The 23,946-nt window shown below is 40.9% G+C and overlaps 1 protein-coding gene across 1 annotated transcript; it reads left to right on the forward strand.

Annotated features, from left to right (window-relative positions):
- The first annotated feature begins 439 nt into the window (after window positions 1-439).
- LOC103376020 (Y+L amino acid transporter 2) lies at window positions 440-20,002 on the forward strand. Its single transcript, XM_008306364.1, has 12 exons — window positions 440-524; window positions 6,076-6,429; window positions 7,270-7,445; window positions 7,577-7,719; window positions 11,844-11,969; window positions 12,550-12,694; window positions 12,831-12,954; window positions 13,936-14,039; window positions 14,198-14,294; window positions 14,448-14,597; window positions 15,586-15,769; window positions 17,005-20,002. The coding sequence occupies exons 2-12, from the start codon at window positions 6,301-6,303 to the stop codon at window positions 17,097-17,099; spliced, it is 1,473 nt and encodes a 490-aa protein (XP_008304586.1). The 5' UTR covers window positions 440-524; window positions 6,076-6,300; the 3' UTR covers window positions 17,100-20,002.
- Window positions 20,003-23,946: the final 3,944 nt, after the last annotated feature.

A 23,946-nucleotide genomic window follows, 5' to 3' on the forward strand; every position in this document is an offset into this window, starting at 1 on the left:
TATATTGATTGATTGATAATATAGCTACAAGTGAATGAAAAAATATATTAGGTGTTGTTAAATACATAAATTCGGTGGGAAAAATATATAGTGACGCTGACAGGAACTGCCTCATAGAGTTACCTGAGTCACGTGACACATTAAAGGGACTACTGTCGGCGTCCAGTGCGCACCTGTGTGACCACATCACTGCTCTCACGGATCAATGCGCCGATACGACGGCGATGCTAACAATGTAGCTCGGTGTGTTTATGTCACCGTCTACCGACCGTTCCTGTCGCCGGTATCCATTTAAGACAACGTATATGGTGAACGTTTGTTGATTTGGCCGCTAGTTTACGCGCCAGTCTCCGTCCCTTGGGCTCTGACGGTGGGAGGTGTCGACCATCCTTCCCGCGGTTGATGAGGAGGAGCTAGCTACAGATGTTGACTGCTAACTAATGTGGACGAGCAAAAGTTGGGTGACACACATCTGAAACGCGGCTCATGAGTTGCCGCAGGGGAAGAAAGAAGGCACGACAGAGGTAACGGGAGTCTCTTGTGTTTTTATTTCTTTAATACGGACGCCTTGTCACGTTTTTATATCTTGTCGGGGGGAGGTTTATTTAGAGGTATGTGGCGGAATCGTCTCCACAACTGTTGCTACACGTCGGTCACATCCTAGCATGTACATCCACATCATGTATGTTCATCAGCAGCTGCTAGCTTCGTTAGCTTTGTGCAGCATGTAGAGCCGCCCTACAGCGAGTTTATTATAAATACCAGACAGATCGGTACCAGTGGTAGCTAGAAAAATTAAGTCAGAGTCGGAAAACGCGGTTTAATTGATTTCCCCTTCTTCCTTCTTTTCTGTGTGTCAGGCCACTGCTAGCGGGGCTATCTGTCCATCTGGCGCTAATCTTTGAACAGCGAGCGGTGATTTGGCGTGTGAACGGGATAACTGTGCGTCTTTCATGAATCACTGTGGCACAAGGGGGATAAATGAATCTAACACGTGGAGCTAACGTTTGAGACACAATGTGCTCACGAAGTGTCCACGTTTCATCCTCACATCCTCTGTGACTGATGTTATGACGAATCCTGACCGCAGAGGAGTGTGTGTTTCTCGCGGGAGCGCGCGGCTAAAAGCTACAACTACCCTCCATTGTGCTGATCCTGAAACCAAAGTAAACGGTTAATTCCTCTTTTTTGGGTTTCATCAGTAGTTACACATTGCCGAGAGTCACAAGTGTTTTATGAGGCTCACTAAAAAAAAGTGCTTCCCTGATGCGATTGGAATTTGCAAGCTCCTCTTCAACAATCGCTCAGTATTTCTAAAGGAGAACTCTTCAGTTCTCTTCATGTGTTATAATATTTTCAGACAGTTCACTTAAGCTTGCTAAAGAGGTGTGGCTTTTATGATGCGTAAAATTACTGCACAGTAGTACACATTCCACCTCCCCACACTTAGCAATCAAATGCAGCCATCAGTACATGATGTGTTTTTGGCATTACTGTGTTCTACCTGCATCTCTTCCGTGTTCTGACAAACAAGGTGATAATACACCTGTGCTAAATACTGCAGCCACTTTCTGCAGTATTCTGTTTCTGGACATCTATGAATCAGATATTTTTATCAGCACGCCTCTTGGCTTCACCATGTGAATTTCATACATGTAATAATGACATAAGCTGACACAATATGGGATGATTAGTCTAGCTTCAACCATTGTTAAATTATGCATGATCATCTTAACACACAGTAAAAGTACTTTAATTGAGCAGCACATATTTAGCTTTAACTTGGAGTGGATTTGACCCTCAGAGTTCATTTGAAAATGACTGATTTAGATAACATTTTAGTGAACTGCCATGATTAAAACCATTGGGAGAAATACTGAGATTTTATTCAAGAAAACTATGCAAAGGTGGCTCGGTGGTTAGCATCGTTGCCTCGCAGCAAGAAGGTTGCGGGTTCGCGTCCCGGTGAGGACACCCAGGATTCTGCATGGAGTTTGCATGTTCTCCCCGTGGTTCATCTCCGGGTTCTCCAGCTTCCTCCCATGAAGTCCAAAAACATGTTGAGGTTCATTGGTGATTCTAAATTGTCCGTAGGTGTGAATGTGAGTGTGCTTGGTTGTCTGTCTCTAAGTGTAGCCCTGTGATAGACTGTTGACCTGTCCAGGGTGTCCCCTGCCTTCACCCTGAGTCAGCTGGGATAGACTCCAGCCCCCCGCGACTCTAGTGAGGATTAAGCGGTGTATAGATAATGGATGGATGGTTGTACTTCAGTAAAGTGTTACAGTGTCTTATATTTTTTGCCTTAGCTGTGTGTGCTGTCCTGAGGGGCTTGCAGGTCTCGACAGGCAGACGTGATTTAACATAATACTGCACGGTTAGTTCTTTAAGTAGAGACATATGATAGGAAGCAGACACTTTGCATGTACTTACTTGTAGTGTTAACAGTAAAGTTTTAATTCCTCGATAGTTTAATGAACTTAAACATCTGTTTCTCTCATAAACACGGCAAATTAATAGCAAATGCGGCTATTGTGCAGAGCATAATCATTTCCTCTGCAGATGCCTTTTGAGCTTGTGAACAAGTGTGTATTAGCTGCAGACATATTGGCTTAAGGATGCAGAACAGATGCCAGCATAATTTCATTGATCTAATAATGGGACACATGGCGCCTGTCTTTCACAGAGCAGTTGCTACTGTCTTTTTGTAGTGATGGTCATAGCTGTTAATATTTTGCTCTAAATTATGGTTTTGCTTATGAAAGGAGTGTTTTTCTGCATTGGACAGATTTTTTTTTCAAACTTACCAGATTTGTATGTGCGGTCTATTTAGTCTCTAGTTCTCAGCATCAGTCATTAATGTTACCAGCTGCAAAAACACCACATCCGACAGAGAAAAACAAAGACATCTTTCTTTTCTTTGTGTCTTGTTATTTATGAAGCGACTCAAGTAGTAAATTAGGTCAGTGTCAGTAGATGAATCGAGGTAATTATGGGAAACCATTCACTGAATGAATTACTGAACTAAATTACTTAAATTGAGTCAATTGTCCAATTACTGTTGTGCATGTTTACGTGACTGACTGGAAGTTGGACAACTGTGACATTTAAGGTCAAACTACTCTGAAAGTTGTGCTTTTGGCCCTTCCCAGATTTGTCAGTAGCCATCCTAGCCAATTCTAGTTTTATTAAAATTCTCTTCATCTGACTGACACCTCAGAAAACTGGCACGTTGGTGAACCTGGCAACCAGAAAGACTTGTTTAAAAAGGCGAGAGAATTCCTTTCACTGCTCAGACAGTTTGGAAATTGAAATCAGAAACACTGGAGAGGTACTCCACAGTGTCAGCACTGGCATCATTCCTAACCATTACCTGTGGACGCCACATTTTCCAGCTCGAACAGAAGACCGTTGAAACAAATTACTGGCATCGTTTTCAATTCACCTGTGAAAAGAAGAAATACGAGGAGGCACTGATGGCCGCAGAGATCCGCTTCAAAAACACAAAGAAGACATGATGTTCAGAAAACTGGAATGGCTCAGGAAACACTTTAGCCAGGCCTGTTTGTCACACTGGCCCTTTCTACTGTCTTAAACTGGTTGCTTTCACATGAATGAGGCTATTGTTGCATGTTAACAAATGAGCTGATGTGTTCAGCTCAGCGTTTCAGAAATACACCGATTCTGAATGTTTCAAATGGTTTCTGCAGTATTGATATACAGATAACAGCTTCCTCTCTCTCTTCTCTCTGATATTGAGCTGACCACACACACTGCAGTTTCTCCACAACCCCCTCCTCTCGGTCACGCTGCCGTCTCGTTTCGTCATTCGTCTCCTTCTTTCAGGTTGAACAGCATTTTTGTGATGGTCAGATATGTGTGCAGGACCTACACTGACGGTTTTGAGGGATTAGAATAACGCCAGGAGTGCTGTTTGGAGATATTTTGGACTGTTTGAATTTGTGCTAGTGTTTTTTTTTTTTTTTTTCTTGGAGAAACATGTAGGTGTTTGGAAGAAACTTCAGGCTGTGATAATGGGTCTCTGCAGAGCATGTCTGTATGTCGCCTATACGAATATTAGCTGCCTGTGTTACTTGAAAATGCATACGGTTGCTTCTTATTTAACTAAATATACTGACATATATTTCCAGTTAGACTAATCTAGTTACAGATCATGTAATTGTACAAGGCCATTAAAGAATCATATTCTGTGTTTCTATTCGGCTTAAAGGGTGACTTTGAAAAGCCAGCAGTGTTTTTCCATTGCTGCACCTGATGATAACCCCTCATTACACAACGAGCACATTTAGTGACATTTTTGGCACAAAAAGTTTCCTTCCACTTCATATCGCTATCCTCAAAATGGAAAATCAAGTCTTTTTGTTGACCTAGTGGCCTATTTTTTTTTCTTGTCGTCATACTGTTTCACGATGATTGTGCATCTGCTTCCAAAAAGCACATGTTTGGTTAGTAAAGGTTAAATTGACCCTGTGTGTAATGGCTATTTGTGAGTGATGCCTCACAGTAATTCAACCATCGGGTCAGTAAAGGTGGCATGTGTGGCTTGTGTGAAGAGTAAATACCACGTAGGTGTCAATAGCCTCATTTTGCCTTGTTTCTTTCACTGGACAACTTGACGGCTATTTTATTTGATTGTTTGACCAGTACTGGCTTTTTCATGGCAACGTGTTAACTGCAAGTAGTTTTCTGTATCTACTAGGTGGTGGTTGTGTAGCATCGTTGTGCAATGTCATTAAAAAGACTGTGCGTATGCATTGCAGAACTTGAGCACTCTAGAAGCAGTTAATGCATAGAAGACCTGGTTAGCCTGTATTACAGCCTGGCTGTCAAATGGCTGCTACTTGTGTTTGATTTGATGTCTTTGCCTTCAGGCACGTCTGTGTTTGAGAAGCAGAGAGTGGTTTTCAGTTTGCTCAAATAACCTTCAGCATTAAATTAAAAGCACTGGACTTAACAGCGTCATAATTGCAACTGATAAAATAAATGAAGTTGAAGATACATTAATCATGATTTTTGGACATTTAAATGCAAAGTCCTAACCTGTGATAGTATTTGTAATCATGTTTGTGTTTCTGCGATTTGATCTATCTTGTTGTAAAACTGAAATCAGGCTGTTTTACTGTGAGTTTGTGTTTTCTGTAGCCGGCTTGTTGACGCAAAGCCCCTCATAAATCTAGAAAGGTATTGATTTAATCCATCCACACACTCCTTCATTTATTTGCGGCTATCTTGTTGGCCTCTAGCTGTTCCTTAGGCGATGATGGAAAAATAGGATTGTTTTTGTGTTTTTCTGTTTTCCAAGTGCCTGATAGTCTGTGAGAATGTGAAGGAGTTCTTGGAGAGATACGCTGCTGGTGCAGAAGGTTATAGTCCTGCCACAGAGTGATGAATAAGAGGGAAATTACTGATACACTCCCATGCAAGATGAAAGAAGAACATTGTGACCTTGGGCTTTTTATTAATGTGCAATAACCGTTCTATGTGCAGTAATCCAAATGGTAGTATTATCATTATGCTGTATGTAAATGTACAATGTATATTTATTTTTATTGTTTCCATATATTTTATTTCATATTAATACTTATGTTTGTATTTTTATTATATATTTTTACTTCCCTACTTCTTTTAAGACTTTTGATTGGGAGCATCTGTAACAGAAAGCTATTCCTCCCCCAAAGGATCAAGACCTTGGACTTTAATGATGACTTTATGATTCTGATTCTGTGCTCCCATGACAAAACAAACTGTCCAGAACAGAGGGAACCTGCCCCTCCTTAGGTAGCGTGATAAGAAGAATATAAATACCCACAGTCCTTTTACTCAGGGAGCTCCTCTCCTCCAGCCCTGTGTTGTGTGAGATTCTGTGAACTGCCGGATAAAGAGATGCTGACTTCAAGACCGTCGTTTTGAGAGTTGATTCTTCTGCACCCACAGGCGACATAGTGGTGTATGCCGATGACATACTGAGTCAGAATTACTTACTAATGTTCTGTCAGGAAAACTACTGAAATGTGTAAAGCACTTCTGTGAGACTCTGTGTCCTTGTTTTTCTTACAGATTATCCCAGTCGAGAAGTACACCTTGGATTGAACGGCTGTTTGAGACTGGCTTAGTTTTAGCCTTCCAGTGACACCCAACCCCCTCTTCCTCTTTTGTTAGGCTCTCACTTTCCCCAGTAGTGCATTGTTCTGTTCTTTCACCTCGTCCCAGTGTCTTTTTCATTCCCCGTCAATTTCCTGTTGACTCTTCTGGACTGAGCCTAAAGGCTGTAAACTCTTCAGAATGGTTGCTGATGTAGACACAGCATCTCAGGGCAGCGGTATGCGGCTGAAGCAGGAGATTTCCCTCCTTCATGGAGTTTGTCTCATTGTGGGAAATATGATCGGCTCTGGCATCTTCGTCTCACCTAAGGTAGGCGTTTCTCCTTTTTTAGGGCATTTGTGCTTGTTTATTGTTTGTTCTTTTCAGGTCAACGTAATGAAAATAATTCTGTCCTGTTTTGACTTTGATTGTAAAATGTATACCTATTTAACTGAAGCTTGTTGTTAAGGGTTTGTCATGGGGCAGTTTGGAGTTAACACTAGGGTTGGGTAGTCTTCTACATTTTCATGTCGTCATTGTGTGAAGTCACAGGCCTTAGTGCTATTGTTTGGTCTGCACAAGAATTTAAATGACAGCTCTCTTACTATCCCAAACAAACACGTTGTCATGGCTTTAAAAGATAAAAACAAATGTATGTGCACAATATGCGTCTTATTCTACACATTATGTTTGAACCATCTATTGATTTCAAATCAAAATCACAATTTAAATAGTCCAGTGAGCAAATCACAAAGGCTGCAATTCACGTATATATATCATGTTAAAGTTTCTGACCAAGGGTTTATTTTTTATTTTTTTTTATTATAACTACATTATTAAACTTGATTGTTTCTTAGATGCAGCTTTTGTTGCTATTATTTTGTGTCTTATGTCATTTTAAAAATGTAGAAATACATGTTGCAGCAATTGATAACTAAGTTCTCGTCTTTGCATTAGAATATATAGCAGGTAATAGTTTGGTGTCTGATGTGCTAATGATCAATCCCATGTTTTAAATCTATTGTTTAATAAATATTGAGCTTTTAAACAAAGATATTTCAAATTGCAAATATTTGTGAAGAATCACCGTGATATATTTTCATCAAATCCTTCAGTCCTACTATATACATACAGTTTACTGATTCTCTGCTGTCCTTTGTTCTCCTGCAGGGAGTTCTTATGTACACCGGCTCGTATGGCCTGTCCCTGGTAGTGTGGGCCATCGGAGGGGTATTTTCTGTGTTTGGGGCATTATGCTATGCTGAACTCGGTACGACCATTCGAAAATCTGGAGCCTCCTACGCCTACATCCTGGAATCTTTTGGAGGCTTTGTGGCTTTTATTCGGTATGTAGTTTATTGTTTTATATGGCACACAATAGAGTTCATACACTTGCACAACAGATTCTTTCTTTTCTCTACCTACAATCAATGCGATACCTGTGATATAATATTCAGATGTGTGGATTCCTCTGTAGACTCTGGACGTCCCTGTTGATCGTAGAACCAGCCTGTCAGGCAGTGATAGCCCTGACCTTCTCCAACTACCTGGTCCAGCCCTTCTACCCCACCTGTGTAGCGCCCTACCATGCCGTCCGCCTCATCGCAGCTGTCATCATATGTAAGGCTCTCTCTATGCTAAACACACATGCATGCTTTACTCAGCGTATTGTCTTTATGTATATGCGAGTGCTGAAAAGACATGGGTGAGCTAGTAGAGGTCGTGTGTACTTACTGGACACCTGGGTATATATTGTTTATGTTGTGTAATGTCAGTGGAGTCTCACTGTGAAGCTGTTGTGGCCAAAATGTTGAGACACGATTAAAGCAACAGGGCACCACATACAATCCATCTGTTTAATAACACACAAGGGCTGTGTTTTCATTACTCGCTCTGCATGTATATGAATAATTTAAACTGCCTGCATAATGATATAGTAGAAAACTATTCTTTTAATGGCATGTTCTTTCCAACTACTTGAACACCTCTAATTGAATACAAAAATTTTGTTAGAAAAATGTCTTGGTTTGGTTTTGAACACAAACCAAAGCAGCCTTGCTATTACTTTAAGATGTCATGAAAGCCCCAGGTTCATATAGAGTTGTTCACTGTTACAGTTGTGTGTAGGGATGTGTATCACACCCTGGTATTAAATGTGCCCAATGGCTAGATTATGAAACACTGGAGGAACAGTAAGTTCTGACATTAATGCTTCTGCTATCAGTACCTTAGAAATTAGGAATCTAAATTAGGATCTTGCACGTTTTATCTAACCAGCTTTCTTTCTAATTTGCAATGAGATGAAGACATTTCACCTATGATGCATTTCTGCTTTTCCAAACCTCTGACAGCCTTCTCTCTGTCACATGCTGGAGCCCCTTAAAGCACATCGGCAATGCTCTCAATGACGACAGCAGCGAGAAGTGTTGTTGACGTGTTGTTAAACCTCACTATAATTGATGTAGGCACTGCTCTCTGCTGCAAGTCTAACAAGTTGGTTGGATGCAAAGGGGGTAAAGACCAGCAGTCTGTTGAAACATGTCGCAAAAGGTCAAAACATAGATGTGGAGAAACGTAAAGGTTAAGGTAAAGTTCACCTCTTGCTAACCCAGGTGCATTGTACATATGAGCAGGCCACATGAAGAGTTAACTAAAATATAGGAACATGGGTTAATGATTGAAAGTTGCTATGAGCCAGCTGATTGTTTAACTGTGGCTGCATTCATAAATTCAGTTTGAAATGATCAGAGCATCGTCTGAACGGCCGTGCAGAAAGTCAGCTTCAGAGCACTCAGAGCAGGTGGGATTAAATTATTTGGGGGACATTGTCACCATTTGTCACAAATACTCCTCAAGCCTCCTTCACCCTGAGTATGAGGGTATTTTCAACTGGAGAAAATCTCTCTTTAGAAGAAAAATGAGGTCTTTAGCAGCCTCCCTATGTGACTGCTCTGGTTTTACTAGTTTCTACTCCAGTCTAGCGAATAACAGATTTCATTTGTTGTACGTTCTAATCATCACAACATCGGTATCTGTAAAGTGATGGCTTCAAAAGGTTGCTGTTTATTTTGCTGAAAAGAACGATTTTATTACACATTCCAAAGGATTCAAAAGCAAAAGATGCAGCAATAGACAACATCTTACTGCAGTGGAATTCTTAGTTTGTTGTGTCCCTGTCTAGTGTCCTGATTATCGTATTTACAAAATTCACTCGTTCACCACACAAGTCACTCATATTAACTCATATATACTCTGGTAACACATATGAATGTGTAACAACAGTGCCAAAGGTCTACGTACAGAAAACAGTTAAACATAAGGCATGTGAATTAGTTGATGTTGCAGAAAAGTTTGGATCTACTCATAATTACTGAGGTAGGCAAAGTTGAATATGCAATGTGTAGTCCTCAAAGGGCATGTGCAGAGGAACAATGTAAAGGAAAAAAAAAAGACTGCAGTGTTTATGTAGCAAAGGTCAACATGTGCAAAAATATACAGTTGTGCAAGATTGCGTCAAGTCTTTTGGCCTATGATGTCAGAAGGGGGAAGGGAGGGATGGGGCAGAGGTTTGGAAGTGTTCATCAGTTTTATTGCCCCGAGATAGAAACTGTCCTCGAATCTTGAGGTTCTGCATTTCAGACTCCTGTGGCGTCTGCCAGACAGCAGGAGTGTGAGGAGGTGGTGATGTGGGGGGAAGCTGCAGAGGAGTGATAGTGGCAGTTGAAATTTCCTCAGCCTGCTCAGGAAGTACAAACGGCTTTCCTGATCAGCGGGGTGATGTGGTGGGGTCTGATAAAGTCCTCACTGAGCCACGAGGAACCCAAAGTTACTGAACCTGTTCACCTCAGAACAACTGATACACAGCGAGTGGTGGGGTTGACGGCTCCTCTCCTTTCTCAGATTCATCAACAGTGGTTGCTTTTCAACATACCCCAGGTTTTAACGGATTTGGGGAAACCTGCCTTTTCCTGCTATGGCCCATGGGCTTGGAATAATCTGCAGAAAGATCTCAGATTAGAAACACTCATATCAATTAATAAATGTAAGGGCATCATAAAGAATGTGGTGACGGAGATGTGATTGTTTTTCTATGTTTTAACAGTTGTTCCTGTTTTATTTGTATTTATTGCATCTTAATATGCTGTGATTGACTGCTACTGTGGCCGGGTCTCTCTTGTAAAAGAGCTTTTGAATCTCAGTGGGACTTCCTGCTTAAAAAAAAAGAAAAATAAATCAGCAGTTGTTTTGACACCACAGCACAAGGTTTTCTACCCTCCTGCGGTAGGCTGCCGTGGTGCTGCTTTAGATGAAGACCACATCTGTTGTGAAAATGCAACTACTCTCTTTTTTTGCAGTCCATAGTTATGGGTATACAGTGTGTACAGCATGAGTGTACAACCTTGGGGGGTGTCTGTGGTCATGGAGTGTCTTGGTTAGGATATTTTGCTAAGCTGCAGTCCACAAACAGCGCTTAGATGTAGGTGTCCTTGTTTTCCAGATGGGAGAGGCCAGTGTAGACAGCAGTACACATGATGTCCTCTGCAGATCTGATAGGCTGTAATTGTGGTTTGATGTGTTCCAGTATAATCTTCTCGAAGCGCTTCAGTTATGACATTGTGGTCTATAACAGTGATTTGTTCACAACAGTGCTGTTGCAGAGTGCAAGAATGTTCATTTAGACACAGTACATATAGGAAATTAAAGCAGCCTTATTTCTGTTCTTGATTTGTTTTTGTGTTTTTTTTCTCTTGAAGAAGTAACAGAGTACAACCAGATCAATAAGCAGTATCAGTAAGAGTAGTAGGTACTGTTAACATGTTAATATTAGCCATCCCATGCATGATACTTGTTTTCCATCGTACCCTTGTGAGGATGGATTCAGTTAAGAGGATTTTTTAATACAAGTTTTTAATCCATGTCTTCCTCTTGTGCAGAGAGGAACAGTGTAGGAGAAGCTCTCACAGTAGCTGAAATGGATAATTCCAGGGAACACATTGTTAAAACAGTCTCTGTAGATACTGTGCACAACGCTACTGGAACATTAAACCATGTCTGCTGCATTACAGATAAAGACTCAAGTATTGAGCCTTGGGGGCTTCTCAAACTGTTTAATCTAGTTTTTCATCGCATTTACTCAACTGTGTGTGTAACTACACTTTATACCTGTTGATTTTCTCTTAATTCTACCTTAAGGTTATTCTGCTTGGAAAAGCTCAAGCTTTGTGATCCTACTAAATCCAGGACATTTAAGAAGAATAAAGGCAGCGTAAATGCAGCCATTCAACCTTAAACCTGTTGGGCTGGTTTAGACAACTACATGTGTCGTGCATTGAGTTCAAAGAGACACTGGGAGTGTGTGAGTGAGTCGGGTGTCAACAAATTACTGCTAACTGACAGATGGAAATACTTAAACCAGGTGTAAAAGAACCACCTACAACACTTTGGATCAGTAGGTTGTGCTTTTACCGTTTCGCAAACAGTTTAAAACTTATTCTTCAAGTTAATAAACATCTTTATTCACCCAGTGCTAAAATGGTCAGAATGTTATGTATGTCCAAGTCGTCTTTTTACTGAGTTGATTAGAGAAATAAATAAGAATGTTGCAGAAATAAACTAGGCAAGCCATATTTTTGTCTTGATTCTGAATGTCAGCCCCTCTTAGCCACTCTTCTGTCCATCATTCTGTCTCTTATCATATAGACTTTATTCAACTCATCTGCTGTTCTCTTCTTTCTTTCCATCAGGTCTGCTGACTGTTGTGAACTGTATGAAAGTGAAATGGGGTGCCATTCTTCAGGTTATCTCCACTGTAGCCAAGGTCCTCGCTCTCATCGTCATCATCATTGCTGGACTTGTTAAGCTTGGACAAGGTATGATGTCCTCGATCACGATGTGTCTTCTTGCATATAAAAAAAATACCATATGGGGCCGCTGCTATAGCTCACCTGGTTGAGCTGGCGACCCATGTACAGGGGCTATAGTCCCCAATGCAGCGGCCATGGGTTCGAATCCCACTCATTGCCCTTCGCTGCAGGTCCTTCCCCCATTCTCCTCCCCCACTTTCCTGTCTCTCTCTTCACTGTCCTATATAATAAAGGCAAAAAGGGCAAAAAATTAACTTAAAAAACAAAACACCATTTGGACAAAAAAAAAAGGAGGGATTTAATACTAGCATGTATCTGCTGTACAAATTATTATAGATTAGTACAAGTTATTCGCATTCTTATGTTAGTAATATTTTGACTGTGTTTGGTACGTTGCCTCATATCAAAAATACACAACAGTGAGATCATATATCCAGAAACTATTTTTACCACTTGAGTTTTGAAAACTGCTTTCAGTTTTACGATTTTGTGCAGTGAATAACTTAAATCATGTCTTATATTCTCTATTTTGCCCGAGATGATGAAAGCTAAAACACATCTCTTGTTTGCTGATTTGTTGGTGTAGGTTTTGACCAGAACTTTGAGAACTCCTTCAAAGGCTCCAAGGCGAATCCTGGTGATATGGCCTTGGCTCTCTACTCGGCACTTTACTCTTATTCGGGCTGGGATACGCTCAACTTCATTACAGAGGAGATCAAGAACCCGGAGAGGTATTTCAGACAAAGAGTGTGATTTTTTATTCCTGGTCTTGCTTTACATCACCAAATAACTTGTCACCGACCATAAAATCAAGCATTGCATAAATCTCACATAAAAATAAACCACTTTCCTTATTTTCCTTTGTAGGAATCTGCCCTTGTCCATTGCTATTTCCATGCCCATTGTCACAGTGATCTACATCTTGACAAATATCGCTTACTACGTTGTCATGGATGCAGACAAAGTGCTGAACAGTGAAGCTGTTGCTGTGGTGAGTATCTGAAGTTAGTCAAATAAGTGCAATCTCCTGGGGCACAGGAGGCAGGCAGCAACCTGCTGGACTGTCTGACCTTGTGCACAATAATGTCTCTGCATAAACTTTATCAGTTATCTAAATTTTTAGCATCTGCTGAGCCTCATAGGGGCAGCGGGTTGGAATGATTCCATCTTGTCTTCCCTGTCATCTCTTTGAGTCTGGCTGGCAGCCATTGCCACCAGCATCTGGTTTTGGTACTGACTTTTATGACTGTAAGAGCTGAGATGACAGGAACCTCATTTAGCTAACGAGGTTCCACACAGGAACAGGGAGAGTTGATGATGCGATTAGTGCATTGAAGGAGGAACAGTTGTACGTAAGCTTGTTGTCAGTGGTATTTGATAATCGTTTGTTTTTTATGAGAGAATTCATTCTAATGGTTTGTTAATGTTCTGTCAATAAGCCAGAGGCTGTGCTCTGTCTTGAAATTAAGCTGAGAGACACAGCAAATAGTTAATAATTGGATTTGTGAGTTTTTTTGGAGAGTGTAAATGTCGAGCCAGAACCAGATTCTTATGTATATGTGCACCTACGCCTGTACAGCTGCTATAATCTACAATAACTGTATTGAAAATTCCATATTTTTCCTATTATCGATTGGTTAATTTATGTATTTTTTATTACCCTAATGCACAACTGTCAGAAATTAAATGCTGAGTTTACATGTGGCTTGCAGAAGTTCTTCAAAAGGAAGGAAAAGGAGTTTCAGTGGGTGTTTTCGGTACTACGCTGACTTTTTTTAAGTCAGAAACATGAAGTAAGCATGTGCAGGTGTTTAGATAGTCAGATTAGCTGGTAGTCACATTAGTTGTAATATCTTCTCATTATTGGCACACATCTGCACCTAAAAATCTCATTAGCACTAAAGCTAAAATGAGTCTAATCTTACCACTGAGTGAATGTGAGTGATAAGCACTTTGCTGAATGTCTCCTCAGACGTTTGCTGACGAGGTGCTCGGCTGGGCTCGGTGGCTCATCCCTCTGTCTGTGGCTATTTCCTGCTATGGAGGCCTCAATTCCTCAATCATTGCTGCCTCACGGTCAGTAAACACACTTCAAGCTTCACTACTCCATTGCAGCTATTTTTTGATTTCCTGTTTACATCACAAGCATGTAGTGTTTGAATAATGTCAACAAACCAGTTTCAGTCCAACAACATGGTGCTCTTGTTCATCTTTGCAACGTTTTTCTCCTGCAGGCTGTTTTTTGTTGGTTCCAGAGAAGGCCACCTACCTAATGTCCTGTGCATGATCCACATTAAGCGCTTCACCCCAATTCCTGCCCTGCTTTTCAATGTTAGTATCACAATATTTAAGCGGGTTTGGAAATGAAACTATGTATTTGCTCGGTTTGTTCACAGTTGGATGCTTTTGTCTGTTGTGCAGATTGGTATCAGACTAAATTGTGTATGTGTGTGTGTGTGTGTGTGTTTGGTCTTCCTCTCCCAGGGCGCCATGTCTCTGTTGTACCTGTCCGTGCCAGATGTTTTCCAGTTGATCAACTACTTCAGTTTCAATTACTGGTTGTTTATCGGCCTGTCGATAGCCAGCCAAATCTACCTTCGCTTCAAAGCTCCTGATCTGCACCGACCTGTGAAGGTAGTAAAATTTATGCAGGATGAACATTGGCATGCATATATGAGGGCCGCAGTGACTCTGCCTCACAGACATGCGTTATCACCTGTATCAGTATATCGGTCTGGTGTGAAACATGCACCGATATGAAATTTAGTTTTGCCAGGGAACTGCTTTGACAAATGTAGCTACTGTAGTGTAGTTTCCATGGCCTGTGTCATTATGAATTATGTCTTTGTACAACACCTTATAACTTCTGCTTTCCATTTGGAAACTGTGTTGTATAGTTTTATTTCTAACATACGGGAAGCACATGAATGTAAATGAATGTCGTGTGAAATGGGTGTCACTGGCCATAGGCTATAATTAACAACTACTAATGGCAATTTTTAGAGCATTGGTTCACCAATGTGTTCATAAATTAAACAGTCAGCCTTCATGCTGCAAAGGTTTTATGACACTTAAAAATATAAGTGTGCCTCTTCATGCTGTTAGATGGATACATGCTGAGTCAACAAGGACTGAAGAGCTTGTATAATCACGTTTGTTTTATTCAGGTACACCTCCCATAAGATGCTGTTTTATAGTTTAGTAAAAAAAACTAAAAGAGCAACTCCCATAAGTGAATGAGGTGCTGTCTGTGGTCTCTGAAGCATGTTAGACCTTTATTTACACTCTGCCTGTGTGTCAACTGTACCCACATTGCATGTCTGACTACTCAGCAGCAGCTTCACTCATGAGCTGTGACAAGGCTGAAAGCCTCTGATGTTATTAGTCGCCATGAATGTGACTCCACAGCGTTCTGGTGGAGAAATTTTCAGGCAGTTAGAATCACAATTAAGTCATCAGAAACGCGTAGTTATCCTGATAATATTAATATGAAAATGTTCATTTAATTGTGTAAACTTCCTTCGTTAATTTGCAAACTCATCCTTCTTTTCTACTTCCTCTTTGTCCCTGTTTTTCTTGTTTTGTCCTCCTCCTCCGCCTTTCTACTCTCCACACCCTGCAGCTCTCTTTGTTCTTCCCAATAGTCTACTGCCTGTGCAGCTTATTCCTGGTGGTGGTGCCCCTCTACAGCGACACCATCAACTCTCTAGTGGGAATTGCTGTGGCATTGTCTGGGGCACCCGTCTACTACATTTGTATCCACCTGCCGCCGAGCTCCAGACCCGCCTTCCTTGGCAAAATGCTCAGTAAGTCACACTGCATTGCTTGTCGTAGCAGCGGTTTTGATGAACTTAAAAACTCCCCCTTAGATAGTCTTAAAATAGACTTCTTTCAGAACACTATTTTGCTTCATCCAGTTCCCTTTTAATGTTGGATTATTTCCAATATAGCGTCTACTTGTTTGTTTCATGATGTCCCCTCTGTTTATATGCAATGTTAACAAGATGCAGGCTGTGTTTTTATCTTTTGGTTTAGCAGAGAATTCATGATTCTTAAACCATAGATACAGAAACCCTATGTGATTTTCCATAGATTGTATGATGGATTTAATGTACAAAGAGCAGATTGTTATCCACACATACAGCAGCCCGGTTGGTTAAACTGGTCTAGACTGTAAGAGGCTTCACTGTGTTTTGATTTGAAAAATGTATAGACTTACAGAGTAACAGGATTGATGTAAACAATAACAGTCTAAGTCGTGGGATGTGGCTGTCGAGTTTCTCTGTGAATGAATGTGGACGTGTGATGTTATTATGAATACATTTTTTAAAGTAGCTTATTAGTCTTAAATGTCACATAGACCAGCCACTGTTGACACAAATGAAAATGCCTTGTGTGAGCGTTATGAGATGAAGAGGGATTAAGATCAGAGCTTTTCCTTTCTCAGAATTTGCCTTTGGCGGGTGACAACACATGACCACACATGACAGTAAGCATGAGCGGTCCGTGTACAGTCAAGGCACTGAGTCTGTGTCACATTACTTGACAGAAATCTGTATATTTTCTTGTCCTTTCTGACCATTTGATAAAGACAGTGTCTACTAAGCTCAAGTAAATATAACCCAAGTTACCCGAAACTGTTAAATTATTTTAAATTTCATTGTTTTATTGAATTCTTATCATTTGTGGTTTTTCTTTGGTTTCGGCTTAAACCTCATTAGGAGGCACCAAAAATTCCTCTATGCAGAAAAAAAATCCTGATTTAGATTATTGTTTCAAAGTTCATTTTACTGTAAAGCCCACATACTGTACCGGGTTCCACAGTACAGAGACATGTGTTGGTAAAGCCTTGGAGCTGAGGAGTACTCCCTCCTAATACCACTGACATTATGCTAAATGGTTTGAACAAGTAAAGCTTTAGGCTGTTTGGTCTAAAACCAACACCAGTATTTGTTCAAAGCCTTAATTTCCCATATTTTCAGAGATGATCTTTTGAGAGCTAACATTGATTTTTCTTTTCTTTTTTTCTCTGTCACTGCAGATCAGCTCTCTCTGTCCACCCAAAAACTGTGCATGTGTTGTGTGGCCTCACCGGATATTGATTTGGACAACATAGACCCAGAAAAGATCGAATGATGGAGCAACAAAGGATTCGGGTTGAAGCGCTGTATGGAGGGATGAAATAGGATGACTTTACAGATAGAAGAAGCTTTGAGCTGCAGACAATCAGGATTTGGATGAGTATTGCTTGAACGATTAAAGGAACAAGGACGGAAGAAAGGGGGAGATGAGCACAATACACTTTGTGCCTGCCTCTTCTCCCACATTTGCCATAGCGAATAAAGGAGCGGGATTTTACTTTGAATATATTGAAACTGTGCCCACTGTAACCTTCCAACAAACAGCACTCTGCAGACACACTCTTGTGCACACTGTCGTGCACACTCACATGTTGGTACATGATGCAGTGTTGACTGTGTTTCCTCCACATGTGCCCCCACACTGCAACTCACACATGCTCACAAACTGTTTACAGCTCTGAGTTTTGAGTTTAGACGTTATCTGTTCAGTATGGCAGCAACAAAGCTGAGTCTGCAAACGCTGGTTTTGGACTCGCTCACAGACCTCAAAGAACAGCTACAATTTTGCACATCTTGCATTTTCTGTTATATACCTAGGTTATACGAGGTACGATCAAAAGGTTTTGGGACTGTGCCTATAAATGAATCAACAACTGTACCTTATTTACATTTGTCTGCTATCTAGGTGTACTCCTGGTGCAGTCATACGCTGCTCCCAGTGCTCCTGCTTCACTAATTATAAGGTTCAATGGAAGTTTTGCAAACGTCAGGTACCATCTGCAATGAGTGCTGAATCTCCCAAGCGGGGTCAAAATGACGATCCTTTAACTTGAATTATATTTTGGGGAGGAGGAAGAAGTCACAGAGAGCCAAATTGAGTGACCAGGCTGAGTGGAGAGCGATCATTGTGTTGTGTTGTGAGCGCTAAGCGAGCAGCCTCATGCCGTCGCACTTCACATCTTTTGCACCAAACACTCGCCCTCAGACACCTCAGGGTGTCAGAGTAGAACCCTCCTCTGACAGTCTGACCATGGGGGACTAATTATCTGAATATTAAAACAAACAAGCTTCTCTCCGGTGCGCTCCTGACCCAATGCAGCTTGTCCCATCTTGGAGACTGTGGAATACGACATTTCTTCTCTCTCTGGTAGCTGCAGACCTCCTTCAGTCACCAGTGATGATCATTGACTCATCCTGGCTGCTCAAAAAACAAACAGGATGTATTCTTCTGATTTCTCACTTCTGATGTTGTCACATGGTCTCCTGACGTGTGAGTTACTGCTACACCCTGTGCACACGCCACCAACAGTCCCACAACCTTTTGACGGCACCACTTAGAAAGCTGTATTTTGCTCCGTTACTGAACTGAAGTACAGAAGGTACAGGTTTAGTTTTCTTTTTTTTCTTTTTTTTTTTAATTAACCATTTTTAAAGAAGGACAGCTGTTACTTCTTGCAGTTTTTTTGTATAAGATGTTAATCCAGTCTCTCGTTACGTGTCCGTTATCTTAGTTGAATAGTTTTACTGAAGAGAAGTTGTCCTGCTATAACAATGATCACACATCGGTTTCCTTTTGTGTCCTGCTTTCCGTCCATCTTCTGCATGTGAACTGTTTCCTCCCTCCAGCTAGATTCTTGGAGTGCATCTTCAGGGCGGTTTTTGGTTTCAGGTGCCTCCTAGTGGTAACTGAGATTATCTTCTGTTGACAAGCTACAAGGTTTTTCCAAGTGTCATCCGAGACTCTCTCCATAATGTATGTTTGTTTTTTAAGCCTTTGACTCCTCATCATCGCCTTGTTGTTTTTTCTTTTATTAATTTACAAACACCAGGAATGTTGAGAAGAATGAAAACTTAGAAGTTGTAGTTATAGAAAGAAACCCATTGTGATAGTTTCTGATCTCAGCTAATGCACCAGACAGGGACTCCTCTGGGCTCCGTTTTTCTTCTGAATGGGGACTTTTTGATGCCAACCTCAGGATCAACCATGCTGATGTGCACATGTTGTTACTGATGTTTATTATTCTTACTTTTTACCCGCTCTTGTCTTAAGAGTTTGTACCACAGATAGGATATTTAATGTATTGTTGCCTTTTTAATGTACCGCCAACTTTGGACGGACTGATAGTTGGACCATGTTTCTGCTCACAGTAGCGAGCTTGTAGCAAAGCTTCCTAATGATGAAATGATAGCTGTAGCGTGTAGAACTACAGGTAGAGCTGCGTCATACGTTGGGGTCTGTGTCGTACATGTTGTCCTCATGGATTTTTATGTGCCTTCTGTGAGTGTGGCGGTCAAAAGGTCTGATAATGTAACTCGGCTTTCGTGTAGAGCGTCTTGAGCACAATCGTCCACACATTGCTGTAGGTTTCGCCAAATGTCTTTTCAGGTCTTTTGTTGATAGAGTTTTCAAACTGATGTGGCCTCACCAGACATGTTGTGGAAGAAATCAGGCCTTACATTAAAAAAAAAAATCCTATTAAGTGTCTTTAGCACTTCTGCAACACCAGCTACTGGAAGCACACACACGTTTGTTTTATATACTCATTTGCTTTCTCTGGGATCAAACCATCAGTTAAACCAAACTAGTGTGTCGTGTGTGTGTGTGTGTGTTCTTAAGATGTAAACACAAAGACTGTTTTCAGTATATTGCTATAAATTGCCGTGTTATGAAGTTGTTATACTCTGAAAACACATTATGTGAATGTTGCAATATAATGCAAGTTAGTTTCATCATCGGTTACCAAATGTACGTTTCCTGGTTGTATTTGACAAAGTTGTGTTTTGTGTATTTGTAGAAATGTGTCTTCAAGTCCTTCATTTGTTCGTTGTTTTTATTTATTTGTTTTTGGGACAAACCAGATGGTGAGACACGCTCTTCATATGAGGAAGTCTGGAGCGTGTTGTGTATGTCGTCAGAATAAAGTGCAGTACAGAGTGTGAGTTGTACACACGAGTGACTTTGACTGTCCTTGTCTTCAATCCGACCTACAAACACAAAGCTCTGTTGTCCTGCCTGCTGCAGTGGGCAGCGCTCAGCCACTAGAGGTCATGAGCTCATAACCCTTCATGCAGCAAAACCTCAGCTTGTTCAGCAACACTTCATCTGTTGCCTTTAGGTTTCTGAATAGGTTGATACAAACTGGAGCTGCTGTTTCTGGAAATTATGGTCAAGATAAACAGAATTTTGGGCCCCCTGTAGCTCACCTGGTTGAGCGGGCGACCCATGAGCAGGGGCTGTAGTTCCCTGGCGCGGCGTTCGTGAGTTCGACTCCCGCTCACGACAGTTTGCTGCAAGGTCTCCCCCCTTTCCTGTCTCACTCTCTCACTGTCCTGACTAATAAAGGCAAAAAACATCAGAAAAATAATCTTTAAAAAAAAAAGAATAATAGAATTTTGAAACAGTTTGATCAACTCAAGGGTCAAGATTAACCCGCTTCTACCTGCTTCATCGTGATGCACCTGAACGCATCAGTGTTTCAGCAGCACTCTGACCCAGTGAGCCAGACGGGTTGATTTAGCTCCAGCTTCACAGCCACTTTGAAGCAACATCTGATCCCTTGAGGGGCAACTTAAAGCCCCTTTACCCCTTGTGATGTCCACTTTATTGTAGGTTCTGCAGACAGACCTTCTGCTTTCCACTTCACTGGATGCGTTTACATTCTTCCACCTGCTTGGCGATCTTTGCCCTCTTCTCATTTTAACATACAACACTCAATGAGCTTTTTATTTATTTTTATTTAACCTTTATTTCGAGGGAGCAGCAAATTTAAAAGCTTTCTTTCCCCGTTCAGTTCCAGCCTTAGGAACAGACAGTAGCAACAGATCCTGGGAGTGCAGACGGTAACCACTTGGAGCTTTTGTACAAATAAAAACCTGTAAATAACGAGGAAGCAGGCCTGAAGTACATTTATAAATTAAAATGTGCCAGTGTTTTTTCCTTCGTGTGGTCAAATCTGACCATCCAACACGAGAGTACGACAAATAATGACGTGTAAAATACTTGGTGATAAACCTTAAAGCGCCGTGATAAACTGAATTTAAAAGACTCAGGCTTTAAAGTGGAAGCATTCATATATACTGTATCTCCATAATCCAACACAGACATAAGAGTAGCAGCAACCAGTCTCTTTTTGGCCTCAGAGGACAGACAAGACTTGATTCTAAAGCTAAAACCCAGTTTCAATGTTAGTCTCTTTGCCCACTGCTGGATGTGAGCTATGAATCTTCATCGATTCAAATTCCATCTACACTGAGACACTATTTCAATCTGTACACGCTGAGACCAGGGGATCAGATCTGAGGATATGTTTGTTTTTTTTGCGTTTAATATCACAACATATCTTCAGGTTTTTGAGTGTCTTTACAAAAATAGGTCATTTGAATGTGCCAGTCACTGCTCTGGCTATAATTAGCTGGAGATTATTTTTGGGATATTTTACAGAAAATATCGACGTAAAAATAGCTCTCTGTCAGCCTCAAATAGAAAAAAACATGTTATCTTGCTACCTTTAATTCTGTATTTGTTGAAATCTTTCGAGTTTAGTCTATAATTACGTGGCACATTTTTCCAATGTGTATTTAGTGGATACATACAAACAGGTTATTGCAGTGCAACGTCTAGTCAAAAGCCTTTTTTCATCTCAATCTCTGTGATTTTATTGAAGCATTATCAGATGGTTCTAATGCAAAACTGCACTGCTTTTTTCTGTTGAATTGTGGAGATATTTTGCTTCTTTAACGTGCAGTTTTTTCAGACAAGTGAAAAGAAAATACTTAAAATATTAATAAATTGCCTTTACTTGTAGAGCACTTAAGGGTATAAAACAAAATGCTTTGCAGAACAGAAGGAATAAACAAACAAGAATAAGAACTCAGCCCCCCTTTATCCCTCCATGAGCATTTAGTTATAAATGAAGGACTCAATAGAACAACAGCTGAAACTCTATAATAAATAAATGCTAAAAGAAAAATGGTCAAAAATTCAGAACAGCAAAATAAGAATAATAAAAAGTGAGGATAAAGACATTAAAAGGTCAGTTTGATGAGTTTTCTTTCATATATTCACATTTAATATCACATTTGGGTGTTTATTACATTTTGTTTATTGGACATTTACACAAATTGTTGCATATTTACTGAGACAACACTTCATTTTATATATTTAAATGTGTAAAATTTCAGGAAACTTGTAGATTTTTTTCTGAGTAGTCAACTAAACTAAAGTTTCATGGTGATATCTATTAATGGCAAATTTTAGCCTTAAAATTTTTTATTTTTTGCTCGCCTTATGAAAGAGTGTTCTGAGTCTTAGCATTCAAATATATATATATATATATATATATATATTAATAGTGACAACATTAAAGGTAGAAAGTAGGCACTAGACTGTCTTTTGCAAACTACAAAAGAAAATCTTTAAGATGAAACGATTTTTTTTAGTGTGTTTATGACTTTGTAATGCGTTCATGAGCTCCACCACAAACTGTCTTGGCACGTCTGACCGTCCACCTTCCAGCCTCCTCAGGTAGCCGCCAAAGCTCCACCTCCTGTCCATCCGACCGCCTCGCCTCCCTGGAGAGGCGTCACATTTCACCGGGGTGTGCACTCTGGTGCTTCAGATGCTGCCCGTCGATAGGCGCTCTTTCCTGGGGAGAGGCCCGACTGTGTTCTTCCCCAGAACCGAGGGAGTTGGGTTCCACTGACTCATGCATAAAAGATAAAGCAGTGGAGGGGAAATGTAGCCGAGCACCACAGCAGCTTACTGTACCTGCTCCCTCCCACAGAGTGGAGGACGGGCTGCTGCTAAAGTCACATTTTTATGATTATTTTTTTGAAAAGCTCCAGGCTGCTAAGGTGTTTCCTGGCACTGCTGATGCCCTGGAGGGAGCATCTGTCCTGGGGATGGGCAGAAGAGGCAGAGTGCTGTTCTTCGATGGGTGAGTGGCCATTACACACTGGCACCTGCTTGGCATCATGGAGCTGCCTCGACGCCTGAACTGGATACGGAACCGACCCTGGAGGCCTCATGTCTGCCGCAGGGAGTTCAACCGTAAGTGCTGCTGCATGTGTGGGCTGAATGAGGGGATTAGGGGGATTTCACATTTCTCTTTTACGTGAGAACAACTGTCAACCATTCTGATCTTATATTATTTGGGCTTTTCCCCCTCACATTGCTCTAAGTGTCTCCTTTCTCAGGCTGCTTTTAATTGTCTAAGTGCTGCTGTAAACCTGAGAAGCTCCCAGCAAAGTCCGCTCTGTCTTGTCAAGTCAAGTGATGTAAGCGAGTGTCACAGAGAGTCAGCAGCTGCTGCTCCGAGGAAGAAATCATCATCGTGTGCTTCACGCTGTGTGACTCACAGACTCATTTATCTGCCGTTTGTGCTGATGCTTGATGACTTTACGCATAAATATATTGAACAGTTCTGCAAGTTTTGTGTTTTGAATTAGTCATGTGACTCGGTGAGTGGTTCTCTCTCCTCTTACGTCCCCCACGGTGGACTTCAGGTGTCAGATTAGATTGTTGATGCTGAGTAATGTGTTGTCCTGGAAAAGCCTCAGTCTGGCCAAATAGTGACGCAGCAACCTGTGAGCAGATTCATGGACATTAATTCAGTTCTAGACTAGAACTCTGTACTCAAGAATTAGGATCACACCTGGTCAGTGACATTTTATCAGGAAGACTTTTCAGATTATTGACAGTTTCAGTTATATGACAAACATTATTGGAGAGTTTTTAAATCACTTGTTTCTGCTGAAGTTTTATTTTTCTTCACAAAATCCCATCAGTGAAAGGAACTTGTCTGACACACGTTAAGAGCTGGTACTCAGCCAACACCCCAGTCTACTGGATTAGAGTCAACGGTGAATGTTTAATTGAAATGGCATCTCTGTCAATTGTGTTG

This window comes from Stegastes partitus, unplaced genomic scaffold (assembly GCF_000690725.1).
Source record: "Stegastes partitus isolate 25-593 unplaced genomic scaffold, Stegastes_partitus-1.0.2 Scaffold46, whole genome shotgun sequence".
NCBI lineage: Eukaryota > Metazoa > Chordata > Actinopteri > Pomacentridae > Stegastes > Stegastes partitus.

Excerpts from the sequence above, each read along its gene's own strand:
- LOC103376020 (XM_008306364.1), top strand. The coding sequence starts at position 6,301 with ATGGTTGCTGATGTAGACACAGCATCTCAGGGCAGCGGTATGCGGCTG. Across the intron at positions 7,446-7,576 it reads GGCTTTGTGGCTTTTATTCG|ACTCTGGACGTCCCTGTTGA; the intron begins GTATGTAGTTTA and ends ATTCCTCTGTAG. Across the intron at positions 14,295-14,447 it reads TTCCTGCCCTGCTTTTCAAT|GGCGCCATGTCTCTGTTGTA; the intron begins GTTAGTATCACA and ends TTCCTCTCCCAG.